Genomic DNA, 23726 nt, shown 5'->3' with positions numbered 1-23726 from the left:
CCCCTGGGGAAGGCCTCCAGCCCCTGGACTATTTTAGGCACAGCTGTTTCCATTCATAAGTCTTGGAAGTCCAAGGAGAGAAAACCTATCGTGCCTACTCCATCCACGTGACTCTCATCTCCCTCTGGGGAGGGGGTTAGTGCAGGGCGGGTCCGGAGAGCTGCGCTACATCATTCTGGCCTCTGCACCCCTCCCGTTCTCTGTCCATGAGGAGGCAGGAGACAGGAAATGACTGCCATGGATGTGGTATGATTTGTACTGAAACAGCATTTTGTAGCCCAGGCCCCATGCTGTCCACAGCTGTTTTCCTCTCTGACACCAGCCAGGTGGCTCTCCCCTCTGCTCCCCTCCTCACATCCCTTCACATGACTCTAGCCTTTGGATTGATTCTCAGCTCCTGGCTGCTGTCCACATTCCACTCCCCTTTCAGAACCCAGGCATCCTGGCCTCCAGCTGAAACCGCTGCATGTGGCTTCCCGCATCCCTGGCCCTGTGACTCAGGCAATCTGTAGGGAGCAGCCCTGTTCTTGGCATTCACGGGGAAGAGGGGGCAGAGGGAGGGGGGCTAGGTGGTGACATCACGGTTGAAAGGGTATAAATGCTTCGAGCCAAAACAGAATTGAAATTGAAGATACTGACAAAACCTGACTGCGCAGCCTGTGCTCCTGGGGACCCTTCAGCCTGATAACCACAGACGTCTCGTCGTAGATTCCCGCGGCAACAAGGCCTACCACTGGTGAGGGGCTGCGTCGGGCCAGAGAGGAGTGGAGGGAGGTGGGACAGGCTGGAGGGACCAGGACTCCATCCACAGGTGGGGAGTGAGAATTCAGGCTCCTTACTTCCCTCTTCTGTTCTTCTCTTCTTTCTCACTAATGCCTCCTTTCTGGGTTTTTCTGTGTGTCGCTGACTGATACTTGTTTTACTCAGTTCTTTTCTCTGGGTGGCAGCTGGGAATTATTCCACCTTTCTTCCCTAAGTGGAGTAAATCATTTCCTCCTCTTCTCTCTCCCAGCACTTTGTTTATTCATTAACTCTTTCTAGTGTTTCACACATTGCTGGTCACACTCTGTCTCTCTCACCTCAAACCAGATTTTACTCTTTTTTGCCAAAAACAAAGCACGTAGGCTGTTTAGAAGTGCGTTGACAAGTGAGTGCGTCTGTCTCATTCCCTCCTCTCTCCTCCTCCTGGTCCCCACTTGTTTCCCTGGCCCCAAGGGGTTTTGTTAAGGGTCCGGGGCTGGAAGGCCTGGGGGCTGATCAGTAACAGTCTATATGCCTCCTTCCCTTCCAGACTCCATGCTGGGTTCTCCCTGCCTTCTGTGGCTCCTGGCTGTCACCTCCTTGGTGCCCACAGCGGAGCCCTTGACCCCTCAAGACTTTGAGGAAGAGGAGGAAGATGAGACAGCGTGGCCACCTTTCCCAGCTGTCCTCTGTGACTACGACCGTTGCCGGCACCTGCAGCTGCCTTGCCAAGAGCTGCAGAGGGCCAGCCCGACGCCCTGCCTGTGCCCCGGCCTCTCCAGCCCGGCCCTGCGGCCGGAGCAGCCGCGCCTGGGCGAAGTGCGCGTGGTGGCTGAGGCCGGCCTCGCGGTGGTGCACTGGTGTGCCCCTTCTTCCCCGGTGCAAGAGTACTGGCTGCTGCTTTGGGAAGGCAGCGGGGCTCCGCAGAAGGGTCCCTCCCTCAACTCGACCGTCCGCAGGGCAGAACTGAAGGGACTGAAGCCTGGGGGCGCTTATGTCGTTTGCGTGGTGGCTGCTAACGCGGCCGGAGAGAGCAGTGTGCCCTGGGCGGATGGCAAGGGCATCGAGGGCGCCGACGGCCCAGCCTTCGGGCCCTGCGGCCGGCTGACCGTGCCCCCCAGGCCCCAGACCCTGGTCCACGCGGCCGTGGGCGTGGGCACGGCGCTGGCCCTGATGAGCTGCGCCGCCCTGGTCTGGCACTTCTTCCTGCGCCGGCGCTGGGGCTGTCCCCGCCGCACGGCCACCCGACCTGCCACGGGGCTCTGAACTGCCTCGGGGCATCTCCGGCCAATCCAAGCCAGTCCAGGTTCAGGAGGAGGTGGCGGCCCGCTGCTGCCCCGCGCAGCCTGGACGGGAGCAGAACTGAGTCTCTTGCTCGATCTGAGAGCTCGTGGAGGTCCAGACTTTCTGCTCTGCCCCAGGCTGAGGTTTAGGAAGGAGAGAGGGTCGGCAGCTGTTTGAAGAGACCAGACAGTAACTAATTTAGGCTTTGCGTTCCAGAGGATAACATGGAAGATATTATGGAGGTACTTCTATAAGCATGTAACCTTTTAAAAATGCAAAAAACATTCTTAGCTCATGGGCCTTAGAAATCAGGCCCAGAAGGGGTTGGCTATAGTTAGCTGACCCCTGTCATACACACTCAAAAGGGCTCAGCCACTGCGGGGGGGGGTCTTCAGTGGGAGTCTGAGAATAAGCTGCAGCAGGATGAGAGCTTGAAGCCAGAAACCACTCCTTCTCCTGCCTTTTGTTCAGATATTGAGGAGGGGCACCCCTGAGTCAAAATCCACCTGTGTCTGAGGCAGGTAGAAATAAATGACTGATGTGGGGTGGAGAAGAGAGGGATTGCCCAAGCTGCTGTCTGGGACAAGCTTGCATTTTTGCTGGTAAAAAAATGATAATAATACAATAATACTGAGGGATTTCCCCCACTTTACCTCCATGTGTGTTTATTGTATATCCACTGTCACATTAAAGGAAACATAAAAGACATTTTCATTTTTCATGATTCTTTTCAATTCCCTGTCCACACACCTATTTTTCAGAGTAGTATACATACTTTTGAATTTATTTTTAAATTAAATAAATGTAGAAAAGTCTAAGATGGGCTAGCTCCAGTGGTCTAGGGGTTAAATTCAGTGTGCTCTACTTCACCAGCCCAGGTTCTGATCCCAGGTGCAGACCTACACCACTTTGTTAGTGGCCATGCTGTGCTGGCAGCTCACATACTATAAAATGGAGGATGATTGGCATGGATGTTGGTTCAGGGTGAATCTTCCTCAGCAAAAAAAAAAAAGAAAAAGAAAAAGAAAGAAAGAAAAGAAAAGTCTAAGTTGCTACAGGGTATAATCCTCACTTCTACTGGTCTTATAACTTTTTAAAAAATTATAAAAGTAACACTTACACAAATGTTAAGTAATACTGAAGAGTATGAAGTGAAAGTTCCCCTCCTCCTCAAGAGGTCATTGCCTGTAGCAGAGCAGATCTTTCTCTATGCAATGCAATTTTTTTTGTTGTTGTTGGGAAAAAGATTAGTCCTGAGCTAACATCTGCTGCCAATCCTCCTCTTTTTGCTGAGGAAGACTGGCCCTGAGCTAACATCCATGCCCATCTTCCTCTACATTATATGTGGGACACCTACCACAGCGTGGCTTGCCAAGTGGTGCCATGTCCGCACCCGGGATCCAAACCGGCGAACCGGGGCCACCAGAGCGAAACGTACGAAATTAACTGCTGCGCTACCAGGCCGGTCCTGCACCTGTTTTCTTTTTGCATTCAATATATTATGGGGAGTGTTCCATGTTGCAGAGCCTCCTTAGTTATGTCGAAGGCTGCATAACTTTCCATTAGGAGGATGCTCTGTAACTGACAGTAGCCCTTGCTCTTTATTGGAACATGTTTCGTTTTGGGGAGCAAAAATCCTGCTCAGAGACTGAGGCTGTCTTTGCCAATTTTTTATTTAACACAGGTTCACTGTGGGATTTACAATAGTTTCACAAGCCAATAGCACACAGGATAATGTCTCATAAGAAGCCAATAAAGAAATAACATAACATACTCCAAACCAATGAAAGATTAACCACGCTATTGTTCCAGGGAAGCAGAGATGAAAGGAATAAAGTCCAAATTGAGTTTGAGGTGTACCTTTTTATACTCTGGCACTTGGGAGACATGACAAGCCCCTGTTGATAGAGCACATTGCCAGGGAATGACAGTGCTGGTGTTGGTGGGCAGGTTGATCTCCTTCACTTGTTTGCTAAGAGGTTTGTCACCACTACCACTAAGAGAGTCACCCCTACCACAGTAGGAGCTAATACCCCAAGATCTTTGGAGAGTTTATTCAGGTCAGCAAAGTCATGACCTGACAAAAACTCAGGTCCAGGCAAGCAGAGATGAAAATTCAGAAAAACAATTCAGGTCATGCCCAGACAAAAACTCTCAGATATTCCTCACCCTCTGGGTAGTAACAGTCTAAATGTCCCCTTGCCATAGTTGATTCTCCGTATGTTCTTATCATAAGCCCTCAGCAAGGCCCCTCGGCAGCTGGGCTACTAAGTTCTTAACAATGACAACAGATGAGTTGATGACATCTTGACACAACTTACTTCATTCTTATATCAAAACAAAAGTTTTTTGTCTTTCTCATAAACAAATGGATTTGAAAACATATCAAACCAATATACAGGGGGGCTGGCCCCGTGGCCGAGTGGTTAAGTTCGTGCGCTCTGCTGTAGGCGGCCCAGTGTTTCGTGGGTTCGAGTCCTGGGCGCGGACGTGGCACTGCTCATCAGACCACGCTGAGGCAGCGTCCCACATGCCACAACTAGAAGGACCCACAACGAAGTATATACAACTATGTACGGGGGGGGGGGGCTTTGGGGAGAAAAAAGATAAAATAAAACCTTAAAAAAAAACAATATACAACAGAACATTTAAGTTGCCTCTGGCATTTGCTATGGACATCCTTGTTTGTTTGTGTATCTTTCTGTATTTCTATAGGTACTTACCTGGAAGTAGGTGAAAGAGGCAGGACTATACAATTTAATCATTCTTTTATGATCGGACCTCTAGAATAAATTCAGAATACATTGGTTGTCTATAATATACTTATCACACTGTAGTGAATACTTTGTGCCTTTTTTACTGGATCCCTGTATTTCCCCAGCATTTATTCATTTACAAATAATGAGGGCCTACTATCTCATCTTTTTTTTTAAAAGCTTCAGTGCGTGGTTGTGTATCCTAGTTGTTAGTTGAGCTCTCCATGCAGGCCGCCACAATAGAATGACTTGAGAGAGGGCGGTGTGATTCCACAATCCGGAAATGGGCTGTGGTGCTGAGTGCTGAATCTTAACCACTAGACCACCAGGGCTGGCTCTATTGTCTCCTTACTAAAGACAAGATGAGAAATTTAAGGTTCTAAATGGTTTGAAGCTACGAGCAAGGAGCTGGGTTAGGATTTGGACCCAAGCTGCCCAACTCCAGGCTGACACTCTTCACTCCACCGTGGAGAGGTGACACAGCAGAGAGGTTTAATGAATGCACAGCTCATGGGTTTCAATCCCAGCTCTGCCACTTACCAGCTTTCTTTCTTTCTTTTTTTTCTTTTGAGGAAGATTAGCCCTGAGCTAACTGCCGCTAATCCTCTTCTTTTTGCTGAGGAAGACTGGCCCTGAGCTGACATCCATGCCCATCTTCCTCTACTTTATATGTGGGACGCCTGCCACAGCATGGCTTAGCCAAGCAGTGTCGTGTCCGCACCCGGGATCCGAACCCGAGAACCCTGGGCTGCAGAAGTGGAACATGCGCACTTAACCACTGCGCCACCGGGCCGGCCCCCCAGCTTTCTAACTTGAGGTAAATTATCTCATTTTTCTGTGTCTGTTTCCTGTGACTAATAATAGTATCTATATCATATGGATTATTGTGATGATTAAATATGCATTAATCATATAAAAGTCTCTAGCACATATATTATCAATATCAATACCTTATTATTACTTACCTCCTAATAAACATTTAAAGTGAGCTTTAGGGGGCCAGCCCGGTGGCATAGCAGTTAAGTTCCCACCTTCCACTTTCGCAGCCCGGGGTTTGCAGTTTCGGATCCCAGGTGTGTGGGGACCTGCACACTGCTTGTCAAGCCATGCTGTGGCAGGTGTCCCACATATAAAGTAGAGGAAGATGGGCACGGATCCTAGCTCAAGACCAGTCTTCCTCAGCAAAAAAAAAAAAAAAAAAAAGGAGGAGGCTTGGTGGGAGATGTTAGCTCAGCGCTAATCTTCCTCAAAAGAAAAACAAAACTAAAAATAAATAAAGTGAGCTTTACCTTTAGCAATCTAACAGCCTATGTGGTGGTGGAGGGCTAAATAGTCAACAATGACTACACAGCAGAGGGATAAGTGCTTAACCGGGTGAATACTGGAGCTGGGAAATACTGGAGCCGGGAAGTGGAGAGTGGGTGGTCAAAGCAGTTTTCCCTTAAAAAGCAAACCTAAAGCCCAGTCTGAAAAATGACTGGGAGTTAACCAAGCCCACAAAAGAAGAAGGACATCTCAGGTAGAGGGACTGGTTGCTGGAAAGACCTGGAGAAGGGAGAGGGCCTGTTTTGCAATATGCACGTTACCCTCCAGTGGTGGGAGATGAAACTGAGTACTGCCAACATTTACACGGTACAGTCTTGCCAGGCACCTAAGCTATGACAAACAGAAATGGCAAGCAATAGGATATATTGGAGCATATGAAGAAGCCATTTGGTGTAAACCTAATTGGGTCTGACTTTCTTTTTCCAAAAGGGCCTGACGTGGCCATGGGGCATGCACTGTATATCTGCTTTAACCATTTACTATGGCAAGAACAAATGCCCTTAAGATAAAGGTGCAACTTCCCCCCACATTGGCATTTCCTCAAGGATAAGCATCTTTCCTTAGGCTAGGAACTGATTGCTGTGCTCACTTTTGACCACGCAGCTCACCTGTGACCACCCAGCTCGAGACAACAGACCTGCCGCCCTGCTGTGTCCACCAAGACAGCAGACCTACCTGCTGTGTCCATCAATCGCTGTGCCGACAGAGCAGTCCTGTGGCTATTGTAAAAGGGACATTTCAATCATATGTGAAACATCCTCTTTCGGGGTATATAACCACTCTGTGCACCCCACTTCTTTGGTGCCCTTTTTTCCTTGGGGAAGAAAGGCTCTGGGCCATGGTCCTCACATTTTAGCTCAGAATAAACTCACCCCAATTTTCCTTTATGGATTATTTTCGTCGACAGGTAGGTGCTATGGTTATTTTCACTTTACAAAAGGGGCTCTAACAAACAAAGGGGCAGAAGGGAGCCAGACTGCCAGCATTTAGGTTTCATCCTGGGTGACCGGGGTGTCAGGAAGAATTTTTAAGCAGGGAGGTGATGACAGGATCAGATGTCATGTTTTGCAAAGATTCCTTTGGCAGGCGGGCGAGGATGGCTCAATTCCCCGAGGAGGCTGAGCGGGTCAAAGAGTATGCACATTTCCATCGCCCCGATAAACATTGCCAAATAACTTTCCAATTGGTTGCGCTAAGGGACCAACCATCTCCCGGAGCTGGCTTGATGTTGGCCATGGCGTTCAGAATTACAACACGCTGTTCCACCGCCGCGGGGCGCCCGGGATTGCAAAATCCCCGCCCTCGCGGGTCTCGCCAGCAGGGCCGGACCTGCACATTTTTGGCCCTCGGCTGCACCCGTCCACGTCCGCCTCCACGTGACCCAAACAGATTCGGGCACTTCCGCTTTCCCTCGGCTTTCTTCTCGGCCGTGGCCGTGGTGGGTCCATTGCCGGGTGAGTGAGCGAGCGCCCGGCCGGGGCCGTCGGGGCTGGGTTGTGCGCGGGCCGGGGGCGCCCCGTGCTGATCCCCTCCGTCCTCCTTCTCGCCCCGCCCCCCCAGGTCCCCGCGGAAGCGGCGGTGGCGGCGCCATGGCGGAGCTGACGGCTCTGGAGAGTCTCATAGAGATGGGCTTCCCCAGGGGACGCGCGTAAGGGAGCCCCCTAACCCCGGCCCGCGGGGGTCGCGGACCTGTCCGGGCCTTTATCCCGGCCTGGCCCTGCTCTGCGCCCCAGCCCGACCATCGCCATGACTCGTGGGCGCTATTCACGGTGTTTCTGCCCCCAGGGAGAAGGCTCTGGCCCTCACAGGGAACCAGGGCATCGAGGCTGCGATGGACTGGTGAGCGCTCAGACCGGGCGGCAGGGGACTGGGGACTGCTGGGAGGGGCAGCCTCAGTGTTAACCTCCCTCCCGACTTTCCCTGCCAGGTTGATGGAGCACGAAGACGACCCCGATGTGGACGAACCGCTGGCGGCCCCCGTTGGACATATTCTGGGACGGGAACCCACCCCCTCGGAGCAGGGTGGCCCTGAAGGTCCTGACTGAGGGACACGGGGTGATTATTTCGGAGGGTCGGAGGACGCTCTGAACGGGTAGTAATACTGATTCCGTGTTTATAGGACTTGGGTCTGCTGCGGGAGAAGGCAAACCTACTTTGAGTGAAGAGGAAAGACAGGAACAGACCAAGAGGTATAGTAAGGAACCTACATTTCTGAGAGTCACTTTCCACCTCTCCCCAGGACGCAAGTCTGGTCACAGAACTCTGAACTTTCCACATTGCCTCTGTCCTCTCTTGGCCTTTTCCTTTTTGTTTCTTTCATCTGTCTTGGGACACACGTTCCCTGATTTTGTTTTCTGAGTCCCTTGTTATAAACTCGCTTTCCCAATCCATGTCCATTTTTCTTGAGCCCTTTCCTTTCTGCAACACAGGATGTTGGAGCTGGTGGCTCAGAAGCAGCGGGAACGTGAAGAAAGAGAGGAACGGGAGGCATTGGAACGGGAACGGCAGCGCAGGAGACAAGGGCAAGAATTGTCAGCCGCCCGGCAGCGGCTACAGGAAGATGAGATGCGCCGGGCTGCCGAGGAGCGGAGGAGGGAAAAGGCTGAAGAGTTAGCAGCCAGGTCTGGGTGCTGGGGTTGTTGGATAAGAGATGAGAAAGTAATCAAGATTTGCTTTGTCAAGTCTGACCTACTTTTTTCCTGTCTGCATTCCAGACAAAGAGTCCGAGAGAAGATCGAAAGGGACAAAGCAGAAAGAGCCAAGAAGGTAGGTGATTGGGAAGACAGAGAGTGCCGAAACAGGTGGGCTGCTAGTAAATCCTGTTTTCTAGCTTTAGAGGGAAGGGATGGGCTTATCCAGTGTTTCTCCTGAGGGTGGCTGAGTGCCTGATGCAGTTTTTTACCTTGTCCTTCAGTATGGTGGTGGTGTGGGTTCTCAGCCACCAGCAACAGAGCCAGGTCCTGTTCCCTCCTCTCCCAGCCAGGAGCCTCCCACCAAGCGGGAATATGACCAGTGTCGCATACAGGTACTGATTCTGATTCCTGGAACCCTTTGTTGGCCTGGAAGGCACGCAGCCCAGAGCTTTTTTCAGTTATGTTCCCTTTGCCAAACCTCTCCCTTTTTTGTAAATGACTTTTGAAATCCTATCTCCTCTACTCTTGGGGAGGATATCAAATTTCACTTGCCCAGTCACTTAAATCCATACTTTCCTCTTACTCAGCATTTACCTTTTTACTTGTTCATAATGTTTTCATTTGGTTTGTCACACACCTATTTGCATGATGCGTTATTTATCCAGATATTTTTGTATAATCGTGTCCTTGTCTTTCTTAAATTGTGAGGGATCAAAGAGACTCTCTTCAGTGCTTAGTAAAGCAAAGCATAAGTGGTTGTTCATTAAGACTTTAAATAGTAATTATGCTTGTTCAGTCTGTCTAAGAGGAAGGAGCCAACTTTGCTCTTCTTCTTTCCTTACTTGGGCACTTCATTCAGTTTTGACATTCACAATACTGTATCTCTCCCTTGCCCTCCAGGTCAGGCTGCCAGATGGGACCTCGCTGACCCAGACCTTCCGGGCACGGGAACAGCTGGCAGCCGTGAGGCTCTATGTGGAGCTCCACCGTGGGGAGGAGCCTGGAGGGGGCCAGGACCCAGTCCAGTTGCTCAGTGGTTTCCCCCGACGGGCCTTCTCAGAGGCTGACATGGAAAGACCTTTGCAGGAGCTGGGTATGACATGTGGGACCTGAAACAGGACTTAGTGGCGGATAGGAAGCATGCCTGAGAAAGGAAGGGATGCAAAGAGAAGGGACTTTATGGAGATGGTGTGAGGCCAGGAATTTGGGGAGCAAAAAGCAAGTATTGTGGTGGTTCAAACCTGTTTTCTTCCATCTTCAGGACTCGTGCCTTCTGCTGTCCTCATTGTGGCCAAGAAATGTCCCAGCTGAGAGGCCTTCATCTCACCATCCCTCTCTGACCTCTTCATCTTTGATAAAGCACTGACATCTCCTTCCTAATAAATAGACCTTCTGAGTTCTGTATGTCCCTGACTCCTTCCTGCGTGGCTGGGAGGGTCAAAACTGAGGCAGAGGAAGAAGCTAAAGGGAAGGCTTTTTATTTAATTTTTTTAAGTAGGCTTTTTTTTTTTTTTGGGTGAGGAAGATTGGCCCCGAGCTAACATCTGTTGCCAATCTTCCTCTTCCCCACAACCCCCCCTTCCCAAAGCCCCAGTACATAGTTATATATCCTAGTTGCAGGTTATTCTAGTTCTTCTGTGTGAGATGCCACCACAGCATGGCTTGAGCAATGTACAGATCTGCACCCAGGATCTGAAACGGCAAACCCCGGGCCACCAAAGCGGAGCATGCGAACTTAACCACCCGGCCACAGGGCCGAGCCTCAGGGAAAGCTTTTAGAGTAGACCCTATTCTTCATCTTAAGTTTCCAACAAGAGACTTTTTTCTGCTCTCTAGGTCTGATTAGTTGCTTGAGAGGTTGAGGGGAGAAAGGTGCGGGGGTACTTATGCACCTTTTCCTCCTATGGAAGGTGTTGCATAAGCCTGAAATCCTCACTAGCTACGTGCCTTAACTTAAGCCTCATTTCTTCTTTAGTAAAATAGAGATGATACTACCTGTTAATTGGGGTTGTTGTGGGGATTACATAATGCTGATACAAGGTGCTTTAACACAGTGCCTGGCGCCTAGTAAGTTCCCAATAAGTATCAGCTACTAAAAGGGTTATATTTATACGTGGCCATTCACAAACATTGACAGCATTACAGTGACTTTCTGTGCTAAGAACATTAACTGAGATATGAAGGCATTATCTAGGGATAGGTACAATTATCCCATTTTAGTGATGGGGACACCGAAATACATGACTTACCCAAACCCACACAGGCAGTAAGTAGTAGAACCTGGACACACACCCGGGGAGCCCAACTCTAGGGGTCAGACTCTGAACCACCCAGTTCCTTCATGGTAGCCCCTCTCCCCGCTGCTGATCACTCTCCCTAGTGCTCCCTGGAAGAGCTGATGACCTTCCTCTCATTCCCTGGCTAGGAAAAGCTACAGTGAAAGTGTAAAGCTCACACTTGACACATGTATTCAGCTTATGACTTCACCATTCAGCAGCTGAAAACGGCACCAATGCTCATACCTGAGTATACACCTCAGTGTTACCAGCTTTATTTAGTGTTCTGGCTTTAATAAAAACAGCCTTTTTTTTTTCCCATTACAATCTTGCTTGGAACCACAGGATATAAAATAGACAAAAGGGAAGTGAATTGGTTGACCTGGTTGTGGGTCTGTGACCCCAGTGACAGCTTTTTCTCATCCCTTCAGTGCATCTCCAGTAGATCCTCTGACTGGATTCAGAGATTGAAAAGACTGCAGACCAAACGTTGAGGAGGAAAAACCCCACTATATTTACTGCCAGGTTGCTCTGTCCCAGGCACTGCACTTGACATTTCTAAATTAATCTTTTTACAACAACCATCAAGATAATTATCACCTTTTGTAGAACAGGACTGAGGCTCAGAGAGGTTTTGTAACATGCAGGAGTTGAATCAAGATCTGTCTGACGCCAAGCACGTTCCTTTCATTACTACTCCTAGCAAGTCGGCCTCCAAAGGTTGAATAACGGCCCCAGGAGGCATAGTGGCACATGTTAAGTGCTAGAAGCCCCTCTCTAACCTCACTCGAAGACGGGAACCAGAAGTGTTCTCTAAGCGCATCTATTGCTACAAGACTTTCCAGGATAGTTTCGATTTCAAGAATGTCGCTTGGTTATCCCCTGAAGTACCTTCAAACAGACCACGTGACCTGTGTTTTGAAAACGTGGTCGCTATGCCTATTGGGCTTCAGCTTCCGAGGCCGGACAGGTGGGAGCCACGGTAATCCCCGCCCGCAGCACCGACCCCCAGAAAACTCTAGGCATTTATAGGCGTCCGACCGCGGGGCTGACTTGACAGAAGAACGTGATTTATTGGTTCCTTCAGTTCGCCACATCCGACGCCCCGGCCCGCGATGTGGGCGTTAAAGCGCAGTCAGTGCAAGGTTGCCGGGGGGAAGTGCTCACCCGGCGGCAGCACCCCGACCCCGCGTGGCATCCCGGGTCCGGACTCCCCGCCAGGTCCACGGAAGTGAAAGACCGCCTAGGACTCCTGCGCCGGAGCGGGGGTCCCAGCGCCCACGGGGGCAAGTTCCGGGTCACCCTGACCTCCCGCCGCCGCCGTCATTCCAGTTCTTTCTCCAGGCCACGTTCTCCTGCGTGGTCGCTGCCTCCTGCAGAGTGGCGAACACTAACTGTTTGGTTCTGGCCGCCTCATCCCTGCGCCGAGGGTCCTGCTCCGGCATCTCCTGCGGGCAATGAGGGAGGTTCATAGTCCAGGCCCCCAGCCCGGAGCTCTCCGTCCGCCCACCCCACCTCGCACTCCCAATTGCCCCCACCTTCAGCATCGCCTGCTTCTGCTGCTCTCCCGGAGTCACGAGGACAAAGAGCGCGGAGCCCACACCAGCCCCAGCGCCCAGCACTGCGCCCACGATCAGCGCTTTGCGCACGGTCCCCATGACCGACCCCGCGACCAGCGAGGCGCCCTCCGGAGTCCTCCGCAGCCTAGAGAGGTAGCCCAGCCGTCTCGCTGCCCCGTGCGCGGGCTAGAGCGACCCACAGAGAAAACCATAGAGAAGGGGCCGGGCTAGAGAGGGCCTCACCAGCGAAACGTTTTAGAATCTAGAGCTGCTGGGTTTTAAGACTAGTTGTTGTTTAAAGATTGGCACCTGCGCTACCATCTGTTGCCCATCTCCTTCTCCCCAGAGCCCCACCCTCCATAGTTGTATATTCTAGTGAGCGCCTCTGGTTATGCTGTGTAGAACGCCCCCTCAACGTGACCTGATGAGCGGTGCCATGTCCGTGCCCAGGATCCAAACTGGCGAAACCCTGGGCGGCGGAAGCGGAGCACGCAAATTTAGCCACTCGGTCTTGCGGGGCCGGCCTCTTTTAAGACTAGTTTTAAGGTGAGAAGGTTGAGCCTGTCAAGAAGTGTTGACACTGAGGGCCGATAGCGGTGCCCATTGTGAAACCTGGAGTGGCATTGCTAAGGGGAGAGTGTGTGTCTTCATGGTTGTTGTGGGTTTTACAATTGCCAGGTTCGGAAATTTCCTGATCAGTAGAGGGCTAGGACTTTGCCATGTGGTTTCCTACGACAATTAGTGCTCCTTCAATACAGCAGATAGTGGACATCCAGATATTTATACACATCAGCCTATCGACCCCCTTCAATCCCTTCAACTCCTGAACAGAAACTCAAAGCCAAGTGTACTTGGTGGGGAAAAGGGTGTATTTATATACTTTTTCTTTATTTTACTTGTTAAATAAACTTGCTAAAAGTAAACGTTACTTTTCTCGTAATGGTATATACCCTTCGCTTTTTTTTTTTTTTTTTTTTCTGCCGTGAAGACTGGTTTTCGTGTAACATACCGAATTGTAGCTTGGGGAAGTGTGACTCTGGGCTGGTCATTTAAGTTCTTTGTGCCCTGGTTTCTGCATGGGAAAATGGGGCTAAATAATAGTATCTATCTCATCGTTTTAGGATAATTAAAAGTTTGTATGTAAAGCATTTAAAACAGTTCCTGGCAAATAGTAAACACCATATAAATATTCATTAAATAAGATACAAAGAAACATTTCAACTTGGGAGACGGAGGAAGCAAAGGAATCAGGAAATCCCAAGGTTTTTTTTCTTTTTTTGAGGAAGATTAGCCCTGAGCTAACTACTGCCACTCCTCCTCTTTTTGCTGAGGAAGACTGGCCCTGAGCCAACATCTGTGCCCATCTTCCTCTATTTTATACGTGGGATGCCTAGCACAGCATGGCTTTTGCCAAGCCCGTGCCATGTCCGCACCGGGGATCCGAACCCGTGAACCCCGGGCCGCCGAAGCGGACCATGCACACTTAATGGCTGTGCCACCGGGCCCACCGGGCCGGCCCCGGGAAATTGCAAGTTTGTTATCAAATCTCTTCACTCACAGGGCTTTAATCCAGGTGCCCTTGTTGACTCATACTCCTTCTGCCTTTCCCAGTGTCACCAGGGAGTGAGTAGAAATAAAGCTCCTATCCTACCTCTTGGGATTTTCCCCTCCCCTGGAAGGCCCATAATCTCCTAGCATGTCATCCTCCTCTCTTCAGAAGTGATTACGGGGCCAGGCTCCAAAGAAGATTAAAGGAGCAGTCTGTGGGGTACACTCGGCCGGGGTACTCCACTCTGAGCTCAACCACCCTGCACGCTTAAGAATCAGCACCTATGGCCCTTGTGCCAGGGAGCAGTGAGGATGGGTGTTGGCCTAGAGACAGCCCAGGCTCCTCCCAGCATCCAGAAAGTCCTAGGCTGACCAACCCTCTCTGGAACGACAGAGGAGAAATTGGCAGGGTTGAAGGTCACGAGCATGTTCAGGTTAGTATTTCTCCACCCTGTGTCCTCCTGCTGGCTCGTCCTCCGATTTGGCCCAAGCTCCCTGCTGTCCCCATTCAGGTTGTCTCTCAAAAGACCCGCCTGCCCTCCATTGTGGTGGAAGCCTCTGAGGTGAGTGAAGAGAGTGGGGAGCTCCGGTGGCCTCATGAGGAGCTGCTGCTGCTCACCGATGATGAGGAAGAGGAGGCGGAGGTCTTCTTCCAGGACCAAAGTGAAGAGCCAGGTGAGGGAGGTGGCTAGTTCAGTGGGGCCATTGTGAGCTGGATGTTCTGGCCACGACCAAGATGGAAAACTCAGCTGTGTCCCCTCCATTAAGCAGTATCAGGCTCACAGCAGGTGCTCAGGAAACATAATGAAGAAAAATGTACGGGTGGGAGAGAAAGGTTAAGGGGCTTGGCAAAGTTGATAAAATTCAGAGCAGTTCTGATGTTGGATGGGTGACAGCTTTTAATATGTATTTTTAATATTTTAAAATATTTACATTGTTGTGGGGGGGAGATAATAAAATTACCTCAAATCTGACTACCCAGTGACAATTAACATTTCAGATGTCTTCTCTTCCAGACTTTTCCCCATGTCTGTTTATTGTTATAGCTTTTTTTTTTTTTGAGTTTTTACTATGTCCCAGGTACTGTGCTAAACACTTTTACCTCATAATTTTCAGAAAGAAATGAGGGAGATATTTTCCCCCTCATGAGGAAATTGAGGCTGTGAAGTTAGGCTCTTCATTATAATTGCTGTATTACCTTCTTATTTTTATTTATTTATTTTTGAGGAAGATTAGCCCTGAGCTAACATCTGCCACTCCTCCTCTTTTTGCTGAGGAAGACTGGCCCTAAGCTAACATCCATGCCCATCTTCCTCTACTTTATATGTGGGACGCCTACCACAGCATGGCTTGCCCAGCACTGCCATGTCCTTACCCAGGATCCGAACTGGCAAACTCTGGGCCGCCGAAGCAGAACGTGCAAACTTAACCACTGCGCCACCGGGCCAGCCCACTGTATTACCTTTTTATAAGGAAAAAAATTGCACAAATTCATTTTATCTCTAAAGATTCCACAATATATCTGAAATATTTTTCATTGTTAATGAGCTCTTTTCTTTTCCTTAAAGATTTTATTTTTCCTTTTTCTCCCCAAAGCCCCCCGGTACATGGTTGTATAGTTTTAGTTGTGGGTCCTTCTAGTTGTGGCATGTGGGATGCCACCTCAGCACAGCTTGATGAGCAGTGCCATGTCTGCGCCCAGGATTCGAACCGGCGAAACCCTGGGCCGCCGAAGCGGAGCGCTCGAACTTAACCACTCAGCCACAGGCTGGCCCATTAATGAGCTCTTTAACTTGCCTCCCCCCTAGGCTGGACTTGGAGCCCACTGGACCCCAGATCTCCCTTAAGAACCTTTAACCCAGAACTCAGCTGGGGGCAGGAACAGGTAGAACAAGATGCCTCCTGGAGTCCTGAGGACACAGAGTGTCAGGAAGCCTCCAGTCCCTGTCCTCTCTGGGACCCAGCCACAGGCTCTCGTGCCTATAGATGCCGCTTTGTGGAATATTCCCATCTCTTGCCGCCCAGGAGCTTTGAGGGTGAGTATCTCTCCCTCGAACATTTCACCCAGGTTTGTTTATGAAACCCTTCTACCTATCCTTTAACAGTCTTTCCCTTTTACAGGTGAGAAAAATGACACAGAGGTTAGGCAACTGGGTCACACAAGTTCGTCAATGCTGGGATTTGGATCGAGAATTCCTATCTGTGCTTTTGGGAGTTCCAGTTCGTTGGGGGTGGGGAACCATCCACTTGTACCTTCTCTAGCACTCGTCTTGTGCCTGGCACTGCTGAATGTTCCTCCTGTCCTTGTGTGTAATCCCCAGAACTCCAGGTATTTTTCCCACCTTGCAGATGAGTAAACTGGGCCACAGAAACATTCAATACTATGTGTACCCAGGTAGTAAGTGTGGAAGCCAGGACTCAAATCCTCATCTTGCAGCCATCTTGCAAGGACAAAGCTCTCTCCAACCCTCTCTCTTTCTCCAACAGAAGCACTAAGGTCAGGACTAAAGTCTTTAATCAGAGGCTTGAACCAAGTAAGCAAAGTAGGTGATGCCCCTGAAAGGGCCTAGCTCCTGCACAGTCACAGTCCGGCCTTGGGACCGTTGCTCCAGGCAGGGCAGCCGCACCTCAGGGTCCTCATCTGAGAACTGAATCAGGGTCCCCTGGGGGCTCAGGATCCTCAGGCATTCTGACAACAGCTGGTAAGCTCCAGGCAGACCACCCCGGGCAACAGCATCCCAGGTGCCCTTGTCTAGCACTAGCTGGAAGGAGCCTGAGGAAGCCACTGGCTCTAGGTTCTGGGCGTCAGCCTGCATGAAGTGGAGGCGGGAGGCAGGGTGCCCAGGGCACAGGGGTGTTTGGCCTTGGCCACATTCCAGGAGGCTGTTCATGTGGGCCACAGCCACAGGAGAGAAGTCCACCCCAAGCACGTCCACGGGGTGCGGGCACTTGGTGTAGAGGCCTGTACACAGGCTTGAGGTCCCACAGCCCACATCCAACACCCGAAGTGGACAGGCAGCCCGTGCCTCCTGCAGCAGCGGCAGTAGGAGCCCCTGGGCTTCCTCGTATCCAAAGAACCAGTCGAAGGTGGGGTCGCTGCCCAGACGGGGCTGGGCATGGAGCTTATCCCAGAGGCAGCGGTCTGCCAGGCAGCTACCAGCCAGGGAGCCTGTGGACACGAGTGGAGGACACGTGTCACCCGGTGCCTGAGTACTATCAGACGGCTACAAAAATGGTGCAATGTACCCTGGGGTTTTAAGGGCCACATTTTCAGGGACTAGATTCCCGACTCACCGAGAACCCACCTTGCCCGCCCACTCTGTCCACCTTCCCTACCCGTCAACGCACGGCGCGCCCCCGCCGCCAGGGTCACCACGTGGAAGGTTCGGCGCAGCGCGACCATCTGGAGGTGATGACAAGGCAGGCCAGATACCTGAAAAATCCGCTTTGCGGAATCACGCGTGTAGCCTAACTCTGCAGCCTCCGGGAAAAGAACGCGGACACACACCTACCACGGTGCGAAAGGCCTTTATTGGTTGCAACGGCAAGTGGAGACGAGGCGATACGGCAGGTCCGGCTCCTGGGGCGTCTCCACACACCTGAAATCGAAGAAGGTGTGAGCATCCCAGGGAAGAAGAGCCCGCTGCACCTCGGTGCTGCCCTCCTCCTTGGAGCTCCGTGTCCCGGCGCTTGAGGATAGAACCGGCGGACTGGAAGCCACCGGCACCGAAGACATGACGCCGAGAGGGCTGCAGCCCTTTCCCTCTTCCTCCGTACATTACGGGGACCGGGACCGCACGCCTGATCCCCGCCAAGAAAAGGAGGGTCCGTAGGCCCCACCCAAAACCCCCACCCGGCCTCCACGCACACCTCCAGCACCTCCGTCTCCGCGGCGGGAAAGGCCAGAAGCCTGGCCAAGATCCTTTATATAGCCCAGGCCCCGCCCCCGCGCTGCCATTGGCTTGCGGAGTGCTGAGGGGCGGGGCTCACCCGGACCCTGCGTTGGGCAGAAACGTCGACCTGGAGCCCGGATCGCAGCGCGGCCATGGGAGCTCCTGGGGGAAAGATCAACCGGCCCCGAACGGTGACTGTGTGGGAGCCCTGACTGCCCAAGCGCCCCAGAGCCCCTGTCATCTCGCCCGAGATGAGCTCGGTGGGCCAGTCTCCCGGTGCGGGGATCCTGGTTCGCGGTGCGTGGCCTCCGTCTGATTAGCATCTTCCTCCCTCGCAGGAGCTGAAGAAGAAGCTGTTCAAGCGACGGCGGGTATTGAACCGGCAGCGGCGACTGAAGCACCGGGTGGTTGGGGCTGTCATAGACGCAGGGCTGATCACGCGGCACCACCTCAAGAAGCGGGCGTGAGTGCCAAACCCTCTTCCCCTCGATCCTCCCCACCGAGTCTCCTTCCTTCCCTGCTGAGCTCCGGAGCAGCTAATAACACCTCTCTGCTTTCCTTTTGCACTCACGTTTATGCAAGGAACGTTTGTTGGTTGTGTTTTGTGTCTAAACTCTGCTAGCCTCTCACGACACCGCTAGGTAACAACCTTTCTTTGGGTCTTCGACCCCATTGAGAATCTAAGGAGAGCTATCGAATCCCCCACCTCCCCAAGTAACATCGTACATTCACATAGATTTTTATAAGTAAATTTAAAAGCGCACACGTAAGCGTGCGAACAACTCGATGAATTTTCACAAGGCACATGTGGGATTTTGTATGTAAGTTTCAAGGCCCCCTGAGTCTTGGGGGAAGCGTTCCCATCCCACCTTTTAATTGACTTCTTCACTGTAAATGTTTACAGAGTTTTATGGTATAAGAAATGTATTTGGTAGGACCCACAACTAAAATATACAACTATGTACTGGGGGGATTTGGGGAGGAAAAAAAAAAAGAAATGTATTTGGTTTTTATCCCTGGTTCCTGGCACACAGCTCCTAAAACCCTTGGAAATTTCCTGAGTGACAGGAGTGTCTTTTATTTCATAAGGAGTCCCTCTCGAGCACACCAAAGTTTGTGCTAATGGGTGACTTAGGGTTGGACTGCTCACCAGAAAGATCAAGGGATTAGAGGATTGGAAATTTAAGCCCAACCCACCGACCTCTGGGAAGGCTGGGAGGGCTGGAGATTAGGCTCTTTGAAAACTGTTGTTCAAGGGAGATTTGGTGAGCTTCCTGGTTGGTGAACAGGTGGAGGTGCTGGAAGGTTGGCGCACCTGGGAAGGGCATGGGAACTCCTGGTCTCTTCCATCTGGCTGTTCCTGACTTGTATCCTTTTACAGTACATCAGTAAATACAAGTAAATCTTTCTAAGTTCTATGAGCTGTTCTGGCAAATTATCAAGTCTCAGAAGGGTATCATGAGGACCCCGATTTATAGCTGGTCAATCAGGAGTACAGGTGACAATCTGGACACGTGATTGACGTCTGAAGTGGGGGAAGTCTTGTGGGACTGAGCCCTTACCTATGGTATCTGATGCTGTCTCCAGGTAGATGTTGTCAGAATTGAGTGAAAATCCTAGGACACTCAGTTAATGCCCACTGAGAATTGGAGAATTGCTTCATGTGGGAAAAACCTCCACACATCTGGTGTCAGAAATATCGAGAATAGAGGAAAAAAATAGAGTTTGCCCTTACAAGTTTCTACTATATATTAAATTTTAACATTTAATGTTAAGTACTTTAGGTACGCGTTGAGATAAGTATTATGCAAAGTATGTTAATGTCTAAGTGTTGGAGAGATTTAACTCACTACCTTAGAGCCCAGATTTTCAAACATTCTTTGCCTTGGATTTGAAGACCTTTTCAATAGCCAGAACCACTTGTGTGGCCTGTGTTGGTTCAGGTTAACCTGGATATCTGTGCTCTCACCAATCCTTCAGGTCCAGTGCACGTGCCAACATTACTCTGTCTGGGAAGAAGCGCCGAAAACTCCTCCAGCAGATCCGGCTTGCCCAGAAAGAGAAAGCAGCCATGGAAGGTGAGGCTGGGGCACAAAGGTGGGGTGAGAGGGCAACCAGAATTCATTTAGGTTCTTTAATGCTTCCTCTTTTCCTTTGCTCAGTGGAAGCCCCCCAAAAGCCAGCCAGGACTAATGAACCACAGCCTAAATCAAAAAAGAAGACAAAAGCCCCCCAGGATGTAGACATGGAGGACCTTGAAGATAAGAGCTAAATCTCTCGCCTCTTCTGCCAGAAGATTGTCAACGGGAGCCAGGAGGACTGAGTGGTTGTTTCAGAGGACTGCAGAGAAAGCATTGCTCCTTTAGACTCTTCCAGATTCCTCTTGCATAATGACCCAGTGGCTTGCCCTGGAGGGATGTGTTGAGAGGAAGAGGGTGGGTCAGACAGTTTGGAGAGGGGGCTCCTTAACAGTCAACTCCACTCACAATAAAGCCCTAGAGTTCTCACTGAGATGTGTGTGATTAAACATAGGAAATGGGGATGGGCCGTGAAAAGGGGTCTGTGAGTGTGGAAACAAGACAATTGGGAAACAGGGCCCACAGAGCTTACGTGAGCAAAGGCAACAAGAAACCAGCCTCTGTGAGGACCCTCTCTCCCTAGTGAGTGACACTCCAGCTTTCCATTTCTGACAAAAATCTAGATTATTTTGGAAATAGCAGCGGAGGTAAAGGTCCTGATACCAGTCCTGCCACTGCCTCTCTGTGACCGGGGTGGGCAGGTCACTATACCTCATATTTATCTCTGCTTCCTTTGCTGGGTTATATTTTTAATAAAGTGAAGATCAAACATTATTTTTCCTTTCTAATGTTCAGAAATTCTGCTTGTTGGAAGCCAGGGCTGGGGCGTTTAATTAAAGTGAAAAGCTGATGGGGCCGGCTCCGTGGCCAAGTGGTTAAGTTTGCGTGCTCTGCTGTGGCGGCCCAGGGTTCGGATCCTGGGCGCGGACATGGCACTGCTCGTCAGGCCACGTTGAGGCGGCGTCCCACATCCCACAACTAGAAGGACCTGCAACTAAGATATACAACTATGTACGGGGGTGGTTTGGGAAGATAAAGGAGGGGAAAAAAAAAAGGAAGATTGGCAACAGTTGTTAGCTCAGGTGCCAATCTTTAAAAAAAAAAAAATAGCTGCCTGTGTGGAGGTGTGTTCAACAGGGGAAAAAGCATATTCTGCCTGCTCTATTTAATCAGGACAGGCTTCCTGGAAGAGGGAGGCTTTGGGCCTGGTGTTGCACCCCTCTCCCCAACTTTATATTTTGAACAATTTCAAGCCTTCAGTAACATTAAGAGATTAGTATAGTGAACCCTTCTATATGCACTCTACCTAGATTTATCAATTCTAACATTTTTCTACACTTGTTTTATCTCTTTCCACACACTTGCAAATATGTATGTGTGTGAGTATATATCTTTGCAGACTTATTTGAAAGTCAATTGCAGATGAGATTTTATCCCCAAGGACATTCTTCTATAGCCAAAATACTATTATAACACTTAAGACATTTAACATTGGTAAAATAGCGAACATTCAGTTTTTCACATTCAAATTTCCTTAGTTGTTCCATTAATATCCTTCATAGCTCTTTTTCCCCACCTCAATCTGGGAGCCAGTCAAGGATCACATGTTGTATTTAATTGTCACGTCTCTTTAGCCTTTTTCTTTTTTTTTTGAGGAAGATTAGCCCTGAGCTAACTACTGCCAATCTTCCTCTTTTTGCTGAGGAAGACTGGCCCTGAGCTAACATCCATGCCCATCTTCCTCTACTTTATATGTGGGACGCCTACCACAGCATGGCTTGCCAAACGGTGCCATGTCCGCACCTGGCATCTGAACCGGTGAACCCCGGGCCACCGAAGCAGAATGTGCACACTTAACCGCTGCTCCACCAGGCTGGTCCCCTCTTTAGCCTCTTTCAATCCAGAACAGTATCCCTACCGTGTCTTAGATAATTTGACATTTTTGAAGAGTCCAGCCTAATTTTATTTATTTTTATTTGTTTATTTATTTAAGACTATCCCACAGCCTGGTTTGTCAGAGTGTTTCTGTATGTTTTCTCATAAGTAGATTTAGGTTAAGCATTTTGGGGAAAAATTCTACATAGATGATATTGTGTACTTCCCATTGCTTACATCAGGAAGTATAATATCAGTTTGTCTCATTATTGGTGATTCTATGTGTAAAAAGTTGGTTAAGTGGGTGTCTGTCAGATTTCTCCACCCTTTGTAATTAGTGAGTAATCTATGGAGTGATACTTTAAGATGGTATGAATATCCTATCCTCCAATGACCTTACATCCAGTGGTTTTAGCAACCATGATGATCTTTACCAGAATTAGTTACTGCAGCAAAATAGTGATTTTCTAATTCTATCATTCGTTCATTCATACTTGTTTGACATATTCTGTAAACTCCCTCCTTTTTAATATCACCATGGATTTAGATTGTTTCTCAATGTGTCATAATCCATTACTATCACTTTTTCATGCTCAAAATCATACCAAATTTGGCTAGCAGGAGCCTTTTCAAGGTGGTCCCTGTGTCCTTTTGACACAACACCATCAGTATTTGAGCATTTTTTTGCTTTCTGGCACAATGATACGTTCCAGGCTCACCTGCTACTTTCCCTGGCCTAAAACTTGGAATCAGCCATTTTTTTCCAGGGAAACAGCATTGTGTCCAGTTTTGAACACAGGAAAGGAAAGTATTTGTTTGAAACTGAATTGTATGCAGATGTAGTAAGCAGAGGAGAGGAGGTGATAGCAGGGAGAAGGAAAGACATTTTCAACATTTTGGTATACCCATCCTTCATAATTTTGTTCTGAACCCTCCTCCCCCTAGCACTCCGTGCCTAAGGTGGCAAGGAGCTTGTTGTGTTCCAAAAAGAAGAGTTTCCATATCTAGTATTATGCTAAGTCCTTTACATAAACATCTTCGCCAAAAGTCTGAGATAGGAGGTATCATGCCCATTTTATAGATAAGGAAATGGGCTCCAAACTGTTGGGTCACTTGCTCAGGGTTACATTGCTAATAAATAGCAGCAGTGAATCCATATCTGTCCAAATCGAAAACGAGCACCCTTAGATTGTGCAACCCTTAAGGGCAAGGACCACATAATAGTCTCATAGCTAGAAGAACTTATCTGGTTCAAAAGCCTCCTTTTACAGATCAAAAGTTGAAGTCCAGAGAAGGGAAGTGTTGGATCCAAGATTGAGGCAGAGCTAGGAGCAGAAATTGTTTCACATTTACTGTCCTAGAACAGTTTTGCTAGTAGGTAGTATATACACTTTATAAGTGATGGAACTTCTAAAATTTAAAAAACAAATAACTATAGTCATTTAGCTTTTAAAACACAATCACTTCAAAAGTATCTTTAGGACCTACTGTGTGGTGTTATTTTGACCCACACTTTCTTTGAGAGCAGTAGACCCTCTGGTTAACACAGGCCTCAGAACCTACTTTCCTTTTCATTCATTCAACCAACTTTTTACTAAGAACCTGCTACTCTTGTCAAAGAGTTTATTTTCTGGAGTTCATTGAGCAAATACAATAAAAATAGCTAATGCTTACATAGTGCTCACTTACCATTGCAGGCACTAAGTGCTGTACAGTGAACAGATTATCTGGTGTCGGTTTTCACAACAATCCTGTGA

General features: G+C 49.5%; 5 protein-coding genes and 1 non-coding gene across 7 annotated transcripts; 3 read left to right on the top strand and 3 right to left on the bottom strand.

Annotated features, from left to right (window-relative positions):
- Positions 1 to 158: 158 nt before the first annotated feature.
- On the top strand, positions 159 to 2733 carry LRRN4CL (LRRN4 C-terminal like). The gene is made up of 3 exons (XM_044750338.2): positions 159 to 246; positions 618 to 736; positions 1292 to 2733. The coding sequence occupies exon 3, from the start codon at positions 1297 to 1299 to the stop codon at positions 2005 to 2007; it is 711 nt and encodes a 236-aa protein (XP_044606273.1). The 5' UTR covers positions 159 to 246; positions 618 to 736; positions 1292 to 1296; the 3' UTR covers positions 2008 to 2733.
- A 4747-nt stretch (positions 2734 to 7480) lies between these two features.
- Positions 7481 to 10144, top strand: UBXN1 (UBX domain protein 1). The gene is made up of 10 exons (XM_014834366.3): positions 7481 to 7561; positions 7668 to 7755; positions 7893 to 7946; positions 8035 to 8141; positions 8227 to 8296; positions 8537 to 8728; positions 8822 to 8873; positions 9022 to 9132; positions 9641 to 9833; positions 10002 to 10144. Exons 2-10 carry the CDS (start codon positions 7697 to 7699, stop codon positions 10049 to 10051), a joined length of 888 nt encoding a protein of 295 aa, XP_014689852.3. The 5' UTR covers positions 7481 to 7561; positions 7668 to 7696; the 3' UTR covers positions 10052 to 10144.
- A 1112-nt stretch (positions 10145 to 11256) lies between these two features.
- On the bottom strand, positions 11257 to 12688 carry UQCC3 (ubiquinol-cytochrome c reductase complex assembly factor 3). Its single transcript, XM_014834367.3, has 2 exons — positions 12555 to 12688; positions 11257 to 12464 (listed from the first exon to the last, which is right to left on the bottom strand). The coding sequence occupies exons 1-2, from the start codon at positions 12672 to 12674 to the stop codon at positions 12315 to 12317; spliced, it is 270 nt and encodes an 89-aa protein (XP_014689853.3). The 5' UTR covers positions 12675 to 12688; the 3' UTR covers positions 11257 to 12314.
- LBHD1 (LBH domain containing 1) lies at positions 12596 to 20527 on the top strand. Of its 2 annotated transcripts, XM_044750064.2 has the most exons (7): positions 12596 to 12728; positions 14293 to 14557; positions 14636 to 14798; positions 15932 to 16159; positions 18355 to 18479; positions 19997 to 20094; positions 20179 to 20527. In XM_044750064.2, exons 2-7 carry the CDS (start codon positions 14408 to 14410, stop codon positions 20207 to 20209), a joined length of 795 nt encoding a protein of 264 aa, XP_044605999.2. In that variant the 5' UTR covers positions 12596 to 12728; positions 14293 to 14407; the 3' UTR covers positions 20210 to 20527. The 2 variants fall into 2 exon arrangements, with proteins under 2 accessions (XP_044605999.2, XP_070344109.1); XM_070488008.1 differs by lacking the exon at positions 12596 to 12728 and having other exon boundaries at positions 14328 to 14798.
- On the bottom strand, positions 16622 to 18032 carry CSKMT (citrate synthase lysine methyltransferase). The gene is made up of 4 exons (XM_070488009.1): positions 17994 to 18032; positions 17636 to 17722; positions 17460 to 17526; positions 16622 to 17292 (listed from the first exon to the last, which is right to left on the bottom strand). The coding sequence occupies exons 3-4, from the start codon at positions 17524 to 17526 to the stop codon at positions 16637 to 16639; spliced, it is 723 nt and encodes a 240-aa protein (XP_070344110.1). The 5' UTR covers positions 17636 to 17722; positions 17994 to 18032; the 3' UTR covers positions 16622 to 16636.
- Positions 17800 to 17948, bottom strand: LOC123278185 (small nucleolar RNA SNORA57). Its single transcript, XR_006515438.2, has one exon. It is a non-coding gene; the product is annotated as a small nucleolar RNA SNORA57 (small nucleolar RNA).
- Positions 20528 to 23726: the final 3199 nt, after the last annotated feature.

The sequence above is a fragment of the Equus asinus genome, chromosome 17, assembly GCF_041296235.1.
Source record: "Equus asinus isolate D_3611 breed Donkey chromosome 17, EquAss-T2T_v2, whole genome shotgun sequence".
NCBI lineage: Eukaryota > Metazoa > Chordata > Mammalia > Perissodactyla > Equidae > Equus > Equus asinus.
The sequence above is the reverse complement of the archived record's forward strand: the minus strand, read 5'-3'. Positions and strand labels throughout refer to the sequence as shown.